This window comes from Megascapheus bottae, chromosome 10, assembly GCF_031878675.1.
Source record: "Megascapheus bottae isolate mThoBot1 chromosome 10, mThoBot2.hap1, whole genome shotgun sequence".
Lineage (NCBI taxonomy): Eukaryota > Metazoa > Chordata > Mammalia > Rodentia > Geomyidae > Megascapheus > Megascapheus bottae.
Window position 1 is genome coordinate 25,565,993 of NC_143518.1, and position 19,799 is coordinate 25,585,791.

Sequence of the window (19,799 nt, forward strand, 5' to 3'; positions counted from 1 at the left end):
TAGCACTGACAAAAAACAGACACACATATATACATTTACATATATATACATTTATACTCAAAACTCCACACACACATCTATACTCGTATACATACATACATACATACATACATACATACATACATACATACAGCATAGATTGTCAGTCTGAATGGCAGAAATTTTAAGCCTTAGAAATCACATTTTCTTCGTGCTGCAAATCTACCTATGAGGTGACAGGGAGGAAAACAAGAAGAGGGGCGGGGGTGGGGGGAGGGAAATGGGGACCAAGACATGAGAAAGGGTATCAATGTATGTGAAGTAATGCACCTTCTATCTGGTGAATATAATGTAACCCTTCTATTAATTACAATAAAAATATATGAAAAAAAGAAATCACATTTTCTTGTCCTTTGATTTTATAAAACAGGAAATAAAATACTGGATGGTTTGATTAATCTGTGGTTTCAAATGAAAGTGAGTAGAAAGATAACTAATGCCCTTTATTTATTTTCTCTGTGAATTACCCTTAAGTACATCATAGCAAAAGACTTGCTTCAATCATTTCTCCTCATATTTCTTTGGCATTTCACCCTGCTTGAAATTTACTATTCTCAGTTCAGTTGTTATCTTCATCCAGTCTTTCTACTTCTCTTAGAAGCTGTCTCTGGATTCCCAAACAACTTTCAGACCCTGAATATACGTATACATAACCCAAGACCTCGCAACAATAGGCACTGTTAGAATATTGCTGATGGAAGGGACTATGAGCCAGGAGTCTGGCTTAGTGGTAGAGTGTTTGCCTAGCATTCATGAAGACCCAGGTTCGATTCCTCAGTACCACATACACAGAAAAAGCCAGAAGTGATGCTTTGGCTCAAGTGGTAGAGCTCTAGCCTTGAGAAACCCTTAGGACAGTGCTCAGGCACTGAGTTCAAGCCCAGGACTGGCAAACAAACAAACAAACAAACAAATAAGCAAAAAAAAAACAGAAAAGAAAAGAAAAGAAAGAAGGAACTAACCATCACCATCACAGATTTCTCCAAAGGGAAGCAGGAAAGACAGGCTCAAGGACACGGGATAAGTTGGGTTGAAAGCTAAACATAAAATAAAATTAAAAAAAATAGAAAATTTTTAAAGTAAAAGGATGAAAACTCAAATGACTTTATGATGAGTACTTGTTCTTCACATTTTGAGCTGTGTTATAGGAAATAAATAATGAGAAAATGCTTTGACAAATACATAATTTAATATATGAATGGTACTACTAGAAGACTTTGATTGATATAAATCCCTAATTCATAAAGCAATTATTTCTGAAACACTGAAGTTTCTTAAATATCTTGAAATAGAAGCTCTGTATTTATGTTCATTCATTCGTTTTAGCACTTACTAGACTGTATTTTATATCTAATGTAGCATAACTAAACAAAGTTAAAAAACATCTCAAACAACCAATGATGCTGGGAGAGGAACCCAAAAGAAAGGGATGCCCATGTCACAGAATTCCAAGTGTTGTGTACTAGCAAAAGCCACCCATATCAAGGAGTGAGTGGTGTGTTACTGCCACCATCAGGACAATAGGTATTACTTCAGAAAAGAACACATTTCCAAAAACCATTATGAATCCTAAACAATGTTAATGAATCTTTTTTTGTTGTTTGTTTTTGAGTCTTTTATTTGTGATCTGAACTCTTAATTTTGTTCTCAACTTGAGCCTTTCCTTTAGTCCCCATACTACACAACAAAAAATAGAGTTGGTGCATAAATCACTAGGGAAAAGTAAAATCCCATTTTTTACTGAAAATGTGTTCTCTCCACTGTCCCTGATCTCTATTAAGTTATTCACAATCCTGCATAGAGAGTGACAGGTAGATCCCCGCTCTAGAGTTATTTCTTTCCATTGCTAACAGAAAAGGAAGGAATAATTGTCCTTTGGAAGATTAAAGCAATAAATAATCATTTTTGCTTTGTTTTGGACTCTGTCTAACAGTCCTTGATTCTAAAGACTGCTTTGTATTTGTTATTATCTCCTCTCTTCTTCTGGCCATTTGAAGATAACAATGGTAGATGAATTATGCCTTATGGTTATAGTTTGGGGAAAAAAAGCCTACTCAAAGGACACATTCCTTATTATCTTCCCTTTCCTTTCTTTTGGACTAAGTGTTTCCCTGTGCCTGGCCCAACACTGTACCTTTGGGGTTTTTTTGTTTTTTGTTTTTAATATTTTTATTGTAATTAATAGAAGGTGCATTAATTCACATACATTGATACCCTTTCACATGTCTTGGTACCCATTACCCTCCCCCCAACCCCCCCATCTTGGTTTTCCCCCCTTCCCTATCAAATTTCAAATAACCAAATACAAATAAATTCAATATATCAGATAACAAAGTGAGATACTGTAACAATATGAGATACCCAAGGGGCACCAAAGGAGATGAGAGATAACATAGTACATTAAGGACAACAATCATTCGTTATATGGCTTTTGTTTCAATATCCTGGAGGTCCTTTCAATTAGCTTCATACTATATGGCCTTATGTATCAAGGTTTTGCTCTATTGCAGATCTCTGCTAGTAGAGCCCAAGGTTTCTACTGATTATGACAAATGAGGGAAATCATTGAGCCTAAGTTTCTTTGAGTCTGGCTTACTTCACTTAATATGATTTTTTCTAAGTCTTTCCATTTCCTAACAAATGGGGCCATGTCGTTTTTTCTGACAGCAGCATAGAATTCCATTGTGTACAAATGCCACAATTTGTTGATCCACTCATCAACTGAGGGACATCTAGGTTGGTTCCATATTTTGCTATGGTGAATAATGCTGCAATGAACACTGTTGTGCTAGTAGATTTAGTATGCCCTAGATTCTGGATGGTTGGGTAAATGCCAAGTAGTGGAATTGCTGGGTCATAGGGGAGTTCTATGTTTAGCCTTTTGAGGCACTGCCATACTGCTTTCCATAGTGGTTGAATGAGTTTGCACTCCCACCAACAGTGTAGTAGTGATCCCTCCTGGCCACATCCCCTCCAGCATCTGTTATTATTTGTTTTCCTGATCCTGGCCATTCTAACTGGAGTGAGGTGGAATCTTAGAGTTGTTTTGATTTGCATTTCTTTTATGACCAGAGATGTGGAGCATTTCTTCATGTGTCTATAGGCCATTTTTGTTTCTTCTTCAGAGAAGACTCTCTTTAAGTCTTTGGCCCATTTTTTAATGGGATGGTTGTTACTTTGGAGATTAGTTTTGGAGTGATTCAATTTTTTGAGTTGTTGATATATTTTAGATATGAGGCCTTTGTCCGTTGTTTAGTTGGTGAAGATCTTCTCCCACTCTGTAGGCTTCCTCATTAATTTACTAGCTATGTCCTTTGCCATATAAAAGCTCTGCAGTTTAATGCAGTCCCACTTATCCAGCCTTTCTCTGATTTGTTGTGATTCTTGGTCTTATTAAGAAAGTTTCGACCTGTGTCAAGGAGGCCTAGTGTATGTCCTATTCCTTCTTGTAAAGTTTTCAGTAACACTGTACCTTTGAAGCAAGAAATTTCTTTTTCATTTTTAGAAGAGCAGACACTTTAGTTTGCCTTGACTTTTTGAGGAGACATTGGTCTTCCATTGTTTCTTTCTTAGTTCCAATGGAATTACTTGATAAGAATATTTGAACAATGGTGGAGGCTGGCAAGGAATTAAAACTTACTACTTGGGAATAAGCAAGAACAATGTCTTGTCCTTTCGATTAAAAGTGGTTGTCAGGTACTGTGGCTCACACCTATAATCCTAGCTCCCCATGAGGCTGAGATCTGAGAATCAAGGTTCAAAGTCAGGTTGGGCACAAAAGGACCTGAGACTCTTTATCTTAACCTCTAGAAAATGGGAAGTGGGGCTTGGCTCAAGGGTAGGGCAGTAGCCTTGAGCTGAAGAGCTCAGAGACAACGCCCAGGCCAAGTTCAAGCCCCATGACCTACCAAAAAAAAAAAGTGGTTGTTGTTGGGCATGCATAACTCACTCATGTCTATAATTCTAGCTATTCAGGAGACTGAGAGCTGAGTATCAAGGTTCAAAGCTAGCCCAGTCAGAAAAGTTCTGGTGAGACTCATATCTCAAAAACCAGAAGTGGCTCTATAGTGCTGGTCTTGAGCAAAAGAGCTCAAGGACAGAGCCCAGGTCTGAAATTCAAACCTCACATTGAACAACAACTAAAGTGTTTGATTTTACCTAGAGAACTTCATTGATGAGAGCAAAGTGAGACAAATACCTTGCTATTAGGTCACATCTGTCTTCTGTTTTTTCCCAGATGCCAAAACAGTACTTAATATTAGGCACTAATTTAGTGCCTTACAACATGCTCATGCATTGCTGATTTGGATGTAATGATGTAGATTCTTTGGAAAACTGATAGCTTCTTGAAAAATTAAATATAGATTCTTACATATGAACTATAAATTCTGCTCATAGGCTTATATATACATATATTTATACATACATACTCAAGACAATTGAAAAATATCTGTGGTGAGAAAGTGTGATTTGATGATACTACAGCTATAGTAAATGATTCGTTCAGCTGCCTCTTATGTGATTTCCAGCCCAATATCAGTAGGTCGCACTCCAAAAAGCAGGTGTCTTTAATGAAAACAGAGTAGCAGGGACACTCATCACTCATCACATATCTGGCTTTTTTTATTCGTTTTTTTTTTTTTGGCCTGTCCTAGAACTTGAATTCAGGGCCTGGACACTGTTCTTGGGTTTTCTCAAGACTATAACTCTGCCACTTGAGCCACTGTGCCACTTCTGGTATTTTTTTGCCAGTCCTGGGGCTTGAACACAGGGCCAGGTCACTGTCCTTGGACACTTTTGCTTAAGGCTAGTGGTATCCTATTTAAGCTACAGCACCACGTCTGGCTTTTTTTTCTGAGTATGTGCTACCTAGGAATCAAACTTAGGGCTTTGTGCATGCTAGGCGAGCACTCTAACACTAGGCTACACTCATGGGCCCATTTCTGGCTTTTTTTTGGTATATGTGGTACCCAGAAATTGAGCCCGAGTCTTTGTGCATGCTAGGCAAACACTGTACCAGTAGGCCAAACTCCCGGCCCCTCTCTGTGTTATTTTTAAAAATTATACATTGATTATCAGGGCCGTGAATTTGGCCTAGTGTAGAGTGCTTGCCTAGCATGCACGAAGACCCGGGTTCGATTCCTTGGTACCACATATACATAGAAAAAGCCAGAAATGATGCTGTGGCCTTGACAAAGCCCAAGGACAGTGCTCAGGCCCTGAGTTCAAGGCTCAGGACTGGCAAAAAAATTAGAAATCCATTATGAAGACAAAAGACTTCAGGCAGTCTTGGGCTTTTGTTTACTTAATTTTCACATGGATAGTGGCCACTGTGCTAGCACTTAGCACACCGAAAATGCTCAATAAATGTTATTTCTCATGCAAATAAAAACAACTCCGAGATTCCACCTCACTCCAGTTAGAATGGCCATGATTAAAAAATCTAATAACAACAGATGCTGCCAGGGATGTGGCCAAAGGAATCATTACTATACTGTTGGTGGGAGTGTAAACACATTCAACCACTATGGAAAGCAGTATGGCAGTTCCTCAGAAGACTAAACATAGAGCTCCCCTATCACACAGCAATTCCACTACTTGGCATTTACCCAACCATCCAGAATCTAGGACATACTAAATCCACTAGCACAACGATGTTCACTGCAGCACTATTTACCATAGCAAAGTTATGGAACCAACCTAGATGCCCCTCGGCAGATGACTGGATCAAGAAAATGTGGTACTTATACACAATGGAATTCTATGCTGCCATCAGAAAGAACGACATTGCTCCATTTGTAAGGAAATGGAAAGACTTGTAAAAAAATCATATTAAGTAAGCCAGACACAAAGGAACATAGGCTCAATAATTTCCCTCATTTGTCATAATTAGTATAAACCTTGGACTCTCCTAGCAGAGGATAACAATAGGGCAAAACCTAGATACATAAGGCCATATAGGATGAGGCTAAATGAAAGGACCTCCAGGATATGGAAACAAGAGCTATATAATGAGTGAATGTTGTTCTTAATGTACTATGTTATTTCTCATCTTTTTGTTGTCCCTTGGTTATTCTCATATTGTTACAGTATCTTGTAATCTGATATATTTTATATATGTTTATTTATTTATTTATTTGAAATAGGAAATGGAAGGGGGAAACAAAATGAGGGGAGAGGGTGAGGGAGGGAAATGGGGACAAAAACATGAGAAGGGTTATCAATGTGTGTGAAGTAATGCTCCTTTTATCTGGTGAATACAATTGTAACCCCTGTATTAATTACAATAAAAAAATAAAATGTTAGTTCTCTTTCTGAGAACTTCATCACAAGAAATAACTTCTAATAATCTAATAGAGACTTCAGAAAATCCCTCTGTAGCTTTACTAAAAGTTAAGTTAGGTTCAGAAGCACTTTAAATTTGCCCAAAGTTGTTGATTTTTTTGCTTTTGTTTTTGTTTTGTTTTGTCAGTATGGGGCTTGAACTCTGGGCCTGGGCACTGTCCCTGAGTTCTTCAGCTCAAGGCTACCACCCTACCCCTTGAGCTAAAGTGCCACTTCCAGTTTTCTGGTGGTGTACTGAGACAAGAGTCCTTGTGCCTAGCTAAAAGTTGTTTATTTTTTATATAAGAAAGTATATATTATTTTACCTGGCATAGTAGATTAAAAGAACTCAGCTACTGTTATATATGTTTGTGTGTTGTTTTGGCTAAGTAGAAGCTATCAGATCAATGAAGTTCACTCCAATTTAGCCCTATTGGTACTGTCTCTATGTGGGAGCTGTTTAAGGATCCCTGCTAGATAAAGATATAACATAAATATAGCCTACTAGTGGTGAAAAGGTTTTCTCTCTATTGTCTCTGGCCAAATTTTCTAAGATTATGTTTGAAGAGTATCCATATATCGCTAGAGAGGATATTCTCTGGTAGAATATCCTCTATTGATGTGATGTGTAGGTTAAAAATGCTAATAAGTAAATGATAATAAAACAAATAAGCCCATATGTCAATAAGATAAGCAACATCTTCATTATTAAGCTGACATAAACATCTGATATTTAGAGATTATCTTGAATTATACAAAGACAGACTAAGAATTTATTGAGAATACATCATTAGTTATCAAAGACATTTTGGAAAATATTTAATATCTGAGAGTCAAAAAGAAAACTGAATGATAAGAAAAATCAGAACTTCGTTGGATTTTCTTACTTATGATCTTATATTACTTTTAGTCTGAATTACATAAGGCTCTGCTTAAGCAATATTACTAAAAAAGTGTTACCCTATCCCTGCTGAGAAGATATAAATTGTTTGGAGTTTGAAGTATTATACTGACAAGAAAATAAACATGATCAAGAATCATGGTTTCATTAGCAATATAAGCAAATGTTTGTGTTATTTTATTTAAAACATTTAAAAATATTTCCCCACCTTTAATAATTTAACTTTATAACTTTACAAGAACCAGTAGTAAGGAGCAGTACCCCATTTTTTGAGTTTCAGAGGAGTCTTACTAGAACCAGGTTTGTTTATATATATCTAAGTATTAAGGAGCTCCAAAGGCATCAAGAGAATAATGAACCAAGTCTGTCTGAGTCCAATGTTGAACATTTGACCCCTATGTTTTACTGGGGAAAGACAAGATTATGTCATTTTATAAACAAGGCAATTATTATGTCCAAATAACAGAAAGTCATCTTTGACTGGATAATTTCACTAGCCTTGTAGCAAATGTCTTGCTGTTTCCTACATAGTGAAAGCTATAGATATGTTGATATAAAATCCAATGAGGTAATTATAATTGAATTATGAAGTGTCATAGATTTCCAGCCATCAGAGAAAGAACTGAAAACTGAAATGTAGCAAGTTCATCCTTAGTTTATTTTAGAAGCTTTTAAATAATGAAAGTATATGTTTAGGTATGTCTAGGGATGCAACTGTGGTAGGAAACATTTTTAGGAAACAATTTGGCTTCATTTAAACAGAAAGCAGATTTTTAACATTTTCTGTAATATCATCTAACTAGTAAAAGTGAAAGCCTCTGACATGTTATGGGAAAAAGTATTATAATAGCAAAATCATGGATTTTAAGAGAAATAACTTTCAAATAGACAACAATTAAAAAGAATGAGACAGACAACTTCAGAGTTTTTCAGAGAAGTCCTTTTCTTCTATGCTTACTAACCTAGAATGAGTCGAAGGTTACATATTGAACTATTCTAGTTTCAAGGACAATGAAGTAAGGTAGTTAAAGGATAAACTTACCTTTAGGAGAGCCAAAGCTACGTGAAAGATTATGTTCAAACGCTGAAACAGAAAAAGAGTGAAAATCAACAGCCACATCCATCTCTACTTTCTATATATCTTTAATAAAATTCCTAAATTCTTTCATCTTTACACACACTATTAAGTAAACCATTAGGTGTTTTTTTTACACTATTAAGTAAACCATGAGGTGTTTTTTTACACTATTAAGTAAACTATGAGGTGTTATTTTATTTTTGGAGGTGATGTATAGAGGGGTTACAGTTACATTCATCAGGTAGTGGATACATTACTTCTTGAACACTGATACTCCTTCCCATGTTTTTTTCTCCCACTTTCCCTTTTCTCACCATCTCCCAATCATCTTGTTTTTCTCCTTCCCTTCCTTATTTCAAATAAACAAACATATATAAAATATGCCAGGCACCAAAGTCAGATACAGTAACAACATGAGATAAATCATAAGGGGAAAAAACAGAAAAGAAATAAATTCACATAGTACATTAAGAACAACAATCACAAAGATAAACCTCTTGTTTCCATATCCTGGAGTTCATTTCACTTAGCCTCAGCCTATATGACCATATGTACATAGCTTTTGAGCTATTGTGATCCTCTGCTAGGAGAATCCTAATTATTACAAGTGAGAGAAACTATGGAGCCTATGCTTCTTTGAGTCTGGCTTACTTCAGTTAATATGACTTTTTCCAAGTCTTTCCATTTATTTGCAAATGGGGTGATGCCATTCTTTCTGATGGCAGCATAGAATTCCATTGTGTATAAATACATCGTCTTGCTCCATTCATCTACTGAGGGACATCTGGGTTGGTTCCATATCTAAGCTATGGTAAATAAAACCGTGAGTCCTTTTTTAAAGGTATTTTCTTCTCTGAGTTACTTACTGAAATTTTTAGAAGCTATTTAATTAACCTTCAAATGAAGCTATTGTCATTTGCAATGCCTTTATTTTCCTGTGTTTAATTTTGAGTTATTTCTCTGTCTGTGTCGGAGACTTATAAAAGTCAAGTTATTTGTTAAAGATTGCAAAATAATTTAGAAATCTAAAGTTATTATGGACAGCTGGGTTATGCAGTTAAACTTCAGTGGCAGACAAAAGAAAGCAAAATGAAATTTATAATAAGTGGGTAGAACTTCAAGTATCCCATAGGATTTCTACTACTGTTCTTCATGTATTACTCTTTTAGTACTTACTTTCAGTATTATTTGCACATTTATAGCAATTAGGAACTATTGGTTGGACTTTGTTTTCCTTTCTTTTTCTGAAAACTAGAGCAATATTTTAATAAACAGCTTCTGGAGAAGCCATATTGGAACTGATGTTTGAAGTTGGGTTTGGCTCAGTGACTCTGAAAGAGATGCTGAGCTATTAAATTTAAAAGATATCAAATCTCACATGTACAAAAGAATGAAAAATAAGGTTGTGATGAAATAGGCTGTTTTCTTACCATGCAAATCACTATCCATGAGAATATCTGTCAAGTCTAAGTTGACATTAGGCAGAAGTTTATGATTTACTTAATGTGTTACTCTTCATCTTGGTCATAAATATTATCTATCTGCCTACTGGATCTAGAGCTGTATCAAGTATATTTTGCAAAGAACTTTGAATTTCTATCTCCAAGATCAAAAGTGATGATTAGAACTTCAAACTTAGTGAGCATTCCTATTATTGTGTGCTATAGTGAAATTTTACATTCAACTACCAAAATATGACAAGATAGGTGAACAATAAAAATATTTGATTGGTTGAAATATAAACCAAATACTTTGGTTTTGGTTTACTCAGCTAATACTTCAGGAAACCAAAAGCAACAGAAAGTGTAATCAGGACGGGGAACAAAAAAAAGACTGACATAGTTTCTATTACCAAATAAACTGATGAGTCTAGACAAGTTATTGCTGTAATTCACCAATTAGAAAAAGAAATAGTGTTATTTTAGTTTAAGAAAAACTTGTTTAGGGGCTGGTAGTGTGGCCCAGAGGTAAGAGTACTTGCCTAGCATGCATGAAGCCCTAGGATCAATTCCTCAGTACCACATACACATACACAGAAGTGGTGGTGTGGCTCAAGTGGTAGAGCGCTAGCCTTGAAAAAGCTCAAGGACAGTGCCAAGGCTCTGAGTTCAAGCCCCTGGACTGACAAAACAAGACAATAATTTGTGTTACAATTAAGCAGACTTTTGTTTTCCTAATCTGAGTTTGGATTCTTACCCACTAGCTCTTGCAAGGTAAGATGAAAAAGACTTTCTACCCTGCTCTCTGCTCTGTCCCTACCACATTACTACTGCTACGCAGGACATTAAAACTTGAGTGTTTATCAATCTGCCATCAGGACTAAAATGAACATGCTTTTGGTTCTTATTTTTCTAGTTCATTTATTTTATGCTTCCTGGCATAACCAGGTTGAAAAGTACACACCATTATACCTAGCTTTTTCTCTTGATATAGAATATTGTAAACATTTTGCTTGGGCTGGCTTTGAATCACAATCTTCCTTATCTCCCATCTCCCAAGTAGCTGGGATAACATGATTGAGCCAACAGTGTCAACTTAGTAAGAGCTTCTTTTATTCAATTAATACAACTGAGCTTTGGGGGAAAATCAAGGAAAGTAAAGACTTCATATAAACCTTAAATAAGTAGAATAGAGTATCTTGTATCTACCTTAGTAAGTAGAAAGAAGATACTTTCATAATACCTCTAAATTGTTGAAATCAGTGAAAAATTGTTATTGTATTGACCAAATCTGAACTCAGGGCTTGAACTCAGGGCCTTGTACTTTCTCAACTGGTGCTCTCCCAGATAAGCACTACCTTAAGGCATACCTCCAGTTCAGCTTTTTGTAGGTTAACTCTATATGCATAAAATAGTTCTTTAACTACTGCTGTTTCAAAATTTAGTCACATTCTGGCAACATCTTTACCTTAAAGATCACCTAATAATTGCACTCAACTGAATAATTGCTCCAAAGTTCAGGTCATAATATTCTTGAGTAGGCCAAGAATTGAGCTCCCACAATCTTGCATAAAATAATGGCTGACAGTAGAATAGTTGGTGAAATAAAGACATTGAACATTTTGGCTCTGATGAATAGGCAATCATGAGTTCAGAGAGCTGACAGATTATGTGAGTTGTCAAAAAAAAAAAACCCAAAAAACAACAACAACAAAAACCTATGTTGGCAGCAGCAAGAACTCCTGAAAAGACATCAAGAAGTGCCAAATGTGCATCAGCACTTGGGTCCTCAGAGATGAAAGTGAGTTGCAGAAGCTGTGAAGTTTTAGTTTCTAAAGCTCCATATTCTAGACATTAGACATGGCCAAAAGATAGAATCAGACCACCTGCCCCTTCATGGACAAATGGATCAAGAAAATGTATACACACACACACACACACACACACATATAGATACACACAATGGAGTTTACTTATCAGTTAGAAAGAATGTTATTGCATCATTTACAAAGAAACAGAAGGCCATAGGGAAAAAACATGGTAAGTAAAATCAAGCCCAGAGAGATGAAGGATGTATTTTCTTTCTTATGTGGAAGCAAATATAAAAGTGTACATATACGGTAGTATCTATGTTATACACAAGTATTAATCAAAATATGATCAATTCAATGGATAATTAAAATAATATAAATTCTTAGAAAGTGAACTTACAGTCTAACAAAGTAAATACCAAGAACTAGGTAATCAAAAGGAGGAAGGGAAAACTAAGGGAAGGGATAAGGTTGAAGAAATGGGGAGAATGATGAAAGGGGTAACACTGATCAAGATTCATTGTTTTCAGATACTACTTCATTGAATGACAACTCTTCTATACAGCTACTTAGAATAGAAGTTTAAAAAATTAGAAACTTAGCCGGGCACCGTGGCTCATGCCTGTAATCCTAGCTACTCAGGAGGCTGAGACCTGAGGATCAAGGTCCAAAGCCAGCTCCAGCACTAAAGAACATGAGACTCTTATCTTCACTTAATCATCAGGGACAGCGCCCATGCCCAGAGTTCAAGCCCCATGGCCCACAAAAAAATTAAAAATTTAATCTTGAAATAATTTTAAATTTAGAAAGACCTATAGAAACAGTTTCAAAATGTCCTACATCTCTTTAATTCAGTTCTACCAAATGTTAGTACTATATATAAGTAGAAATTAGTTGTGAATTTTGTCAAATGTCCCAACTACTATCTTTTTTTTCTGGTCAAGAGTCTAATTCCGATTAATGTTCTGAATTTAATTGTTCTTTTTCTCTATTATCACATAAATATAAAGAAGCAAGTACTAGGTGCTTTTAAGTGTAGACTTTAAGCTGGGTATGGTAGCTCATTCCTATAATTCTAGCTACTTAGGAGGACTGAATTTAGGCCAGTTATAAAAGTTCGCTATGTTAGCATGTGTCTGTCATCCCATCTACACATGAGGCAAAAATAGAACAACAGTCTAGGTTAGTCCAAGAAAAAAATAAATGGCTGGAGGTATTTATCAAGTGATAAAGTATTAGCTGTAAGCAAGCAAGCTGAGCAAGAGTACAGATCCCAAGTTCACACCCTAGTGTCTGTGCCAAAACAAACAAACCAGCTCAATCTTTTAGAATAGCTAAAGAGTGGAATTCCATAGATAATCAGTATATAAAAATGAGATGCTGGGTGCCAATGTAATCCTAGCTATTCAAGAGGCTGAGATCTGAGGATCGTGGAAAGCCAGCCAGGGCAACAAAGTTGGTGAGACCCTTATCTCCAATAAACTACCAAAAAGGCCAGAAGTGAGGCTGTGGCTCTAGGGGTAGAGTGCTAAGTTTGAGCTCAGAGACAGAACCCAGCCCCAACATCAGAATAATAACAAAAAAAGTGGTGCTTGGGTTGGGAATTTTTTCTAAATGTCCACTAGAGGACAATATTGTAACACTGAAAAATCAAGTAACAGCTTTCATTTTTTTTTAAAGGGATTTCACAAACCTTCATAATAAGCATTTTATGAGCCTCCTGGCTAAGCCTTCCTTTACATCCACAACTAATTTACTAATACAATTAAAATATGCCCAGAAAAAAATGAACCCATCTTCTCTTCCCTTTCTCCTGTGTGTATTTTCCCCTTTTATATAACTACTTTATTAAGTAATTTTTCATACATAGCATTGAATAAAAAATAATTCAAGAATGAAGGAATTAGCAATTAAGTAAGGAACTGCATATTTATCCTGCTGTAAGAATCTTATTGCTAGTTCCCACTCCCTACCAATCCCAGCTTCCTTAGTGATATCATGAATATGGGGAAGTTCAAAACAAAACAGTTCCTTTTCACGGAATTTCTCAGACCATATTTTATGATGTTCTCTCTCCTTAGAACAACCTTCTTCCTCATTTGGCTATTCCACCCCTCCTCTAGCTCTGAACTTAGATTCAAATTCCTTTGAGGGGCTTTCTCATTCAATGTCCAGTTTTGTAACTACTGTAGTGTCCTAGAGATTATATGAAAGCAGAAACTATATGAGAATATACTGATATATTCTCAGCATCTAGACACCTTCTGGAACAGAATAGATGCTCAATGATAGTTGAATAAATGTATGAAATAAAGAGAATTGTTAGGAACAAGAAAATATGCCTCAATGATAAGTAAACCATGAAATGTGCTCAAAGCAATTTCTTCCTATAATCTGACTACATACTGTTTAGTTACTGAGACTCCTTTTCAGGCTATTTCATAATGCACATTATCATCAATTCCCCACCATCATCTTCTTCCCTAGGCAGGAAAGGTTTGCATTTTCTTTCAAAATCAGAAAATGAATTATTGAAATAAGTTGTTTGCTCAGGAAAACCAAACCAATCACACAAAAATCAGTCTTCAAGTATAAGCAGTAGATATTTTAAGTATTTCTAAATCAGAATCAGGTAAAAAAAATGTTCCATATACAGTGGAGGCTTTAAAACCTTTAAGAAATGGTTTGCAATTATGCTTAGAAATAGCCAGTGTATTGGGAGGTGGTATAGGGAGGGAAATGGGGACAAAAACATGAGAAGGGGTATCAATATGTGAGAAGTAATGTACCCTCTAATCTGATGAATATAACTGTAACCCCTCTATACATTACAATAAAAAAAAAAGAAACAGGCAGTATATCCAGCAAGAGCTAAGACCTACCCAGATCAACACACCAATAATAATACATACTGTGATGCTCACCCTCACCTGCCTAGATTTGTGTCCTAGTAGGCCTAGTAGGAAACCAGAATATGTGGAGTCATCTCTGGGGATCTTTTCCACTCTCTCCTTCTCCCTCTCTCTTCCCCTCTTTCTTTCCTGTATCTCCCCTTCCCCCCTTTTCTCTACCTCAAAATAAATGGAAAAAAAAGCTTCTCTCCAGAAAAGTGGGGTTACTTGTATTCTTAAGACTTTCAAGGTATTTCTATTCTAGATGGGAGTGGGGGGAGGGAAGGGGGGACAAAAACATGAGAAGGGGTATCGAGGTTCGAGAAGTAATGCACCCAGTACCTGACAAATGTAACTGTAGCCCCTCTATACATTACCCCAACAATAAAATACAAAAAATATATACTTCTATATATCCATTCTAAGCTAACTATCTTAATTCAGATAGATACCTTAGCACTGAAAAGAATGTGTAAGCCAAATGTACTGTTTTAATAATACTGAAATGTAATTTAATTAATTTTAGTGGGGCCTAGGATTTTCAGGGGATTGTAATATGTGGCTGGGAATCACTGCACAGTGCTTTTAACAAGTATATCTTAAAATTCTTTTTTTAAGTATAAATCTCTTGTTTATTTTTTCTGGAGTTCATTTTGATAGATATTATTTTACATGACCAGAGGTACATAGGTGTTTGAGTTCCTCCCCTAAGATTATCCTCCTTTGACCTCATTGTGTCTCTCACTCTTTTTTCTGCCTGCTTTAATTTTTCTCCTATATTCAAGATTTTCTATTCAGATCCAAACAAACACTTAAAAATATTCAATAATTAATGTCAAGTATATCTTAAAATTCTTAAGGTCTCCTTTTATCCTTGAAGTTATTTCTGTGTGTGTGTGTGTGTGTGTGTGTGTGTGTGTGTGTGTGTGTGAGTGTGTGCACATGTGTGCATGAACATACCAGTACTGGGGCTTAACCTTAGAATCAGGACACTGTCCCTTAGCCTTTCTCCTCAAATATAATACTCTAACACTAAAGCCACAGCTCAACTTCTAGCTTTTTTTTTTTTTTGTGGGTCATACGGCTTGAACTCTGGGCCTGGGCACTGTCCCTGAGCTTTTCAGCTCAAGGCTCCCGTCCTACCTTTGAGTCAAAGTCCCACTTCCCATTTTCTAATGATTAAATGGAGATAAGAGTCTCAAAGCTTAGTGGTGCCTGTGCTGGCTTTGAACATAGATCCTCAGATCTCAGCCTACTGAGTAGCTAGGATTATAGGAATGAGCCACCTCACCCGGCTCACTTCTAGCTTTTCTGTTGTTGTTATTAGTTTATTGAAGAGTCTCATAGACTTTCCTTCCCAGATCCTCAGATCTCAGCTGCCAGAACAGCTAAGATTATATGCATGAACTAACAGAATTCAGCCTGTAATTATTTCTTAACATTTAAAATGCTTCAAAAGTCATTTGGGCAGTCTAAGGTCAAGCTTAAGAATCGTGTCACTAAATTGAAAGTGAATTGTAATTAATTAAGAAATGTAGAGCCTACTTGAACATGATAGCAGAAATAAGCAATAATTTTTTTAAAAATAAGCTTGATATTTATCTGTAAACAGAAGAGCATAAAATGTTCTAGAAATTGATTAATGAGGATGTTAAATAATCTCTCAGGGACCTGTTAGTACAGATCACACAAACATTAACAAAATGTAGCATCCTTAATTCTTCAATGAATCATTTACGCATATTCACATGGGTAATAATCTGCAAAGGAAAGGAAATTGGAGTTTTCCACAGAGAGAAAATTAGTATACCTTATTTTGTTTTTATTACTCACAGAATCATAAGCTAATTAAAATGTCAAGATGGTATTACATTTATACATTGTAAATACACAATTTATCCCGGGTGCAACGGCTCATGACTGTAATCCTAGCTACGCAGGAGGCTGAGATCTGAGGATTGTGGTTTAAAGCCATCCCGGGCACAAAAAACCGTGCGACTCTTATCTTCAATTTAATCACTAGAAAATGGGAAGAGGGGCTGTGGCTCAGGGGGTAGGACATTTGCCTTCAGCTGAAGACTCAGGGACAGTGCCTAGGCCCAGAGTCCAAGCTCCATGACCAACAAAAAATACAATTTATCATAAATATTTAAACAAAAACGTGGAAGTCGGGATACACTATAGGTAGGCTACATTTTAATGTAGCTCTCCATCAGATCAACTGTCAAGAATAACAAAAAATGTCAAGCCATCATCTGGAAAGATGAAAATATGTGAGCTCTGGCAAATTTCAAAATTTCCAATGATTTGTGCCTGTGAGGTATGTGTGTTCCTACTAGTATACAGGTGTATTTCTATCTTAATAGGAAGGTATTAATTGGCTACTTGAAAATTCATAGAAAATACATTGATATAAATTCAGCTTAATAAAAATACAGATGATTTAAAGTGGTGTGTGGGTGTGTGTTTTCCTCTTTCTCCATCATATCTATACATCTATAGTCCAAAATGTAATTAAAGAGGCTCCATGGTTTCCCTCATTTGTAATAATTAGTACACATCTAGAATTCTCCCAATAGGATGACAATACCTCAAAAGCTATGTACATATGGTCATACAGGATAAGACTAAATGAAATGAACTCTGGGATATGGAAACCAGAGGTCTATCTTTGTGATTGTTGTTCTTAATGTACTATGTGAAGTTATTTCTTTTCTCTTTTTTTCTACTTATGATTAATCTCATGTGGTTACTATATCTGACTTTGTTACCTGATATGCTGTATATACATTTACTTGAAATAGGGAAGGGAAGGGGGAAAACAAGATGATTGGGAGAGGTTGGGGGAAGGAAAGGGGGATAAAAACTTGAGAAGGGGTATCAAGGTTGGAGAAGTTATGTACCCATTACCTGAGGAATGTAATTGTAATCCCTCTAGACATTTTCCCAACAAAAAAACTGACAATTAAAAAAAAAATTGACAGGGGCCAGGAGTTTGGCCTAGTGGTAGAGTGCTTGCCTAGAGTGAAGACCTAGGTTCGATTCCTCCATACCACATACATAGAAAAAAAAAAGCCGGAAGTGGTGCTGAGACTCAAGTGGTAGAGCTCTAGCCTTGAGAAAGTCCAAGGACAGTGCTCAGCCCCCCCCCCAAAAACAACAAAAAAAAACAAAAGCAAAAAAATTTGACAGATTAATAGTGATACTAGTAAACCATGATGAAGGCTAAGCAAGAAAAATTCAAATCAGAATATTAATTTTATGAAATTGGTGATAAAGAGGTTTCAGGAAAAAAGGCTATCAGTATTATTTCTTTAAAAAATATTTTGAAATTGGGCAAAGGATGTGGTTCAAGTGCTAGAGTATCTGCCCAGTGAACACGAGGACCTGAGTGCAAAAAAAAAAAAAAGGAAATGCCAGGTTCTGGTAGATTAGGCCTGTAATCCCAAGTACTTGGGAGGTTAAAGATTAGATAGCTGTTGATTGAGGCCATTCTAAGCAGAAAAGTTGGAAAGAACACTTCTCTAAATAAATGGGACAAATACATGGCGAAGATACATCCTTATCATCTCAAGGACATGGAAAACAGGCTGAGATTGGGAAGACTGTTGTTTTAGGCAATAAAGTCCAAGTAACTCTGTCTTCACAAAAGGTAAACTGGACATGGCAACAGTGCATGCCAAGCAGGAAGTTGAGACACTATCATAAAAATAACCAGTGAAAAACAGTGCCATTACTATCGACCACTCTAGCAAACCCATGGATCTAAGTTCAAATTCCCAGCACTACCAAAATTATCTTTTTTTTCTTTTTTTAAAAATATTTTATTGTAATTAATAGAAGGGTTACATGATATTTGCCAGACAAATGGTGCATTAATTCCCATACATTGATACCCTTTCACATGTCTTGGTCCCCATTTCCCTTCCAAAATTATCTCTTGAAAATCATAGATATCTCTTGTTCATGAACTAAAACTATGTCCTCAAATTTGACTGTAAATACATGTTCTTTAAGTTCTTGGAAGCCACATCCTTATTAGAAGAAATATCATGTAATGTTTTTTAAACTAATAATAATTACTTCGATCTCAACATTTCACAGAACTACAAATGTTTATAAAAACACAACAGAAAAGACACAATCTCTTAAGTAAAAGGAACTATTCTCATGAGCAATTGATTGTCCTTGAATACTAATTACATTTACAAGTGGGCAGTGGTCTGATTTTTACAGCTTTATGATACTCAAGTAAAAAGCACAACAGAAACAATAAGAAGTATACTTTTGTTACTTATTCATTCATATAGCAGAGAAACAAAGTCTACAGCCTTTTCTCCTGTAGCCATAATAATTATCTTCTCTCTCCCACTCTCCCTTTTATTTATTTATTGATTGATTGATTGATTGATTGATTTTGCCAGTCCTGGGCTTGAGCTCAGGGCCTGAGTCCTGTCCTTGGACTGTCTTAAGGCTAGAGCTCTACCACTTGAGCCTCAGCTCCACTTCCAGCTTTTTTCTATGCATGTGGTACCAAGGAATCGAACCCGGGTCTTTGTGCATGATAGGCAAGCATTCTACCACTAGGCCAAACTCCTGGCCCCCACTCCCCCTTTTAGAAAGTGAAAGGTAAACCAGTTTCTAGTTATTATTTCAATTAAGCAATATAATGTACATAGCAAACTACTTTACCTCAGCAATTAGCTATTATTGAGCATAATATTCACAGTTTGGGGTACCATGGAGTGTAACAGTCATTTGGTAGCTTCAAGACATAACTTACCTTGTGTGAGTTGTGAAATGAATGAGAAAGCTTGTCTCTCTACTAGAAACTGACCTAAGAGAGGAAGAGATGAGTGCTGGCAGACTGCAACTGTAATCTGAGCTACTCAAGGGCCTAAAACCAGGATTATAGTTTGAAGCCACTTGGGGCACAAATGTGGTAAAGATTCCATTTTCAGTTAACCAGTGAAAATGAATCTAAACAAATGAACACTTTACAAATGTTTCAAAAAGCAAGAGAATTAAAATTTCTAAAAAGTGGGGGACAAAGGGTAAAAAATTGCATCAGTGGTACTCACTAGACACTAATTGAGAATGAAGTATATACAACTAGTGGAAGGGACAGGAGGGAAAACTGGGAGAGAGCAAGGGAAGAGGTGACCTTGTCCCAAAAGAAATGTACTAATTACCTGACTTACATAACTGTAACCCCTCTGTCTATTACCTTTATAATAATGCTAAAAAATTTAAATCATGAAAAGGTTTCCAAAGTAGATGGAACAAGTTAACTTTGTAGACATTCTAAACATTACA

At 36.1% G+C, this 19,799-nt stretch overlaps 1 protein-coding gene across 3 annotated transcripts in view; it reads right to left on the reverse strand.

Annotated features, from left to right (window-relative positions):
• Positions 1-19,799, reverse strand: part of Rabgap1l (RAB GTPase activating protein 1 like) — a 452,094-nt gene that overhangs the window by 143,034 nt on the left and 289,261 nt on the right. For all 3 annotated transcript variants that reach the window (XM_090340389.1, XM_090340388.1, XM_090340390.1), the window contains one exon: positions 8,307-8,348. In XM_090340389.1, the coding sequence (XP_090196515.1) occupies positions 8,307-8,348 (42 nt within the window). The remainder of the gene's footprint in view (positions 1-8,306; positions 8,349-19,799) is intronic.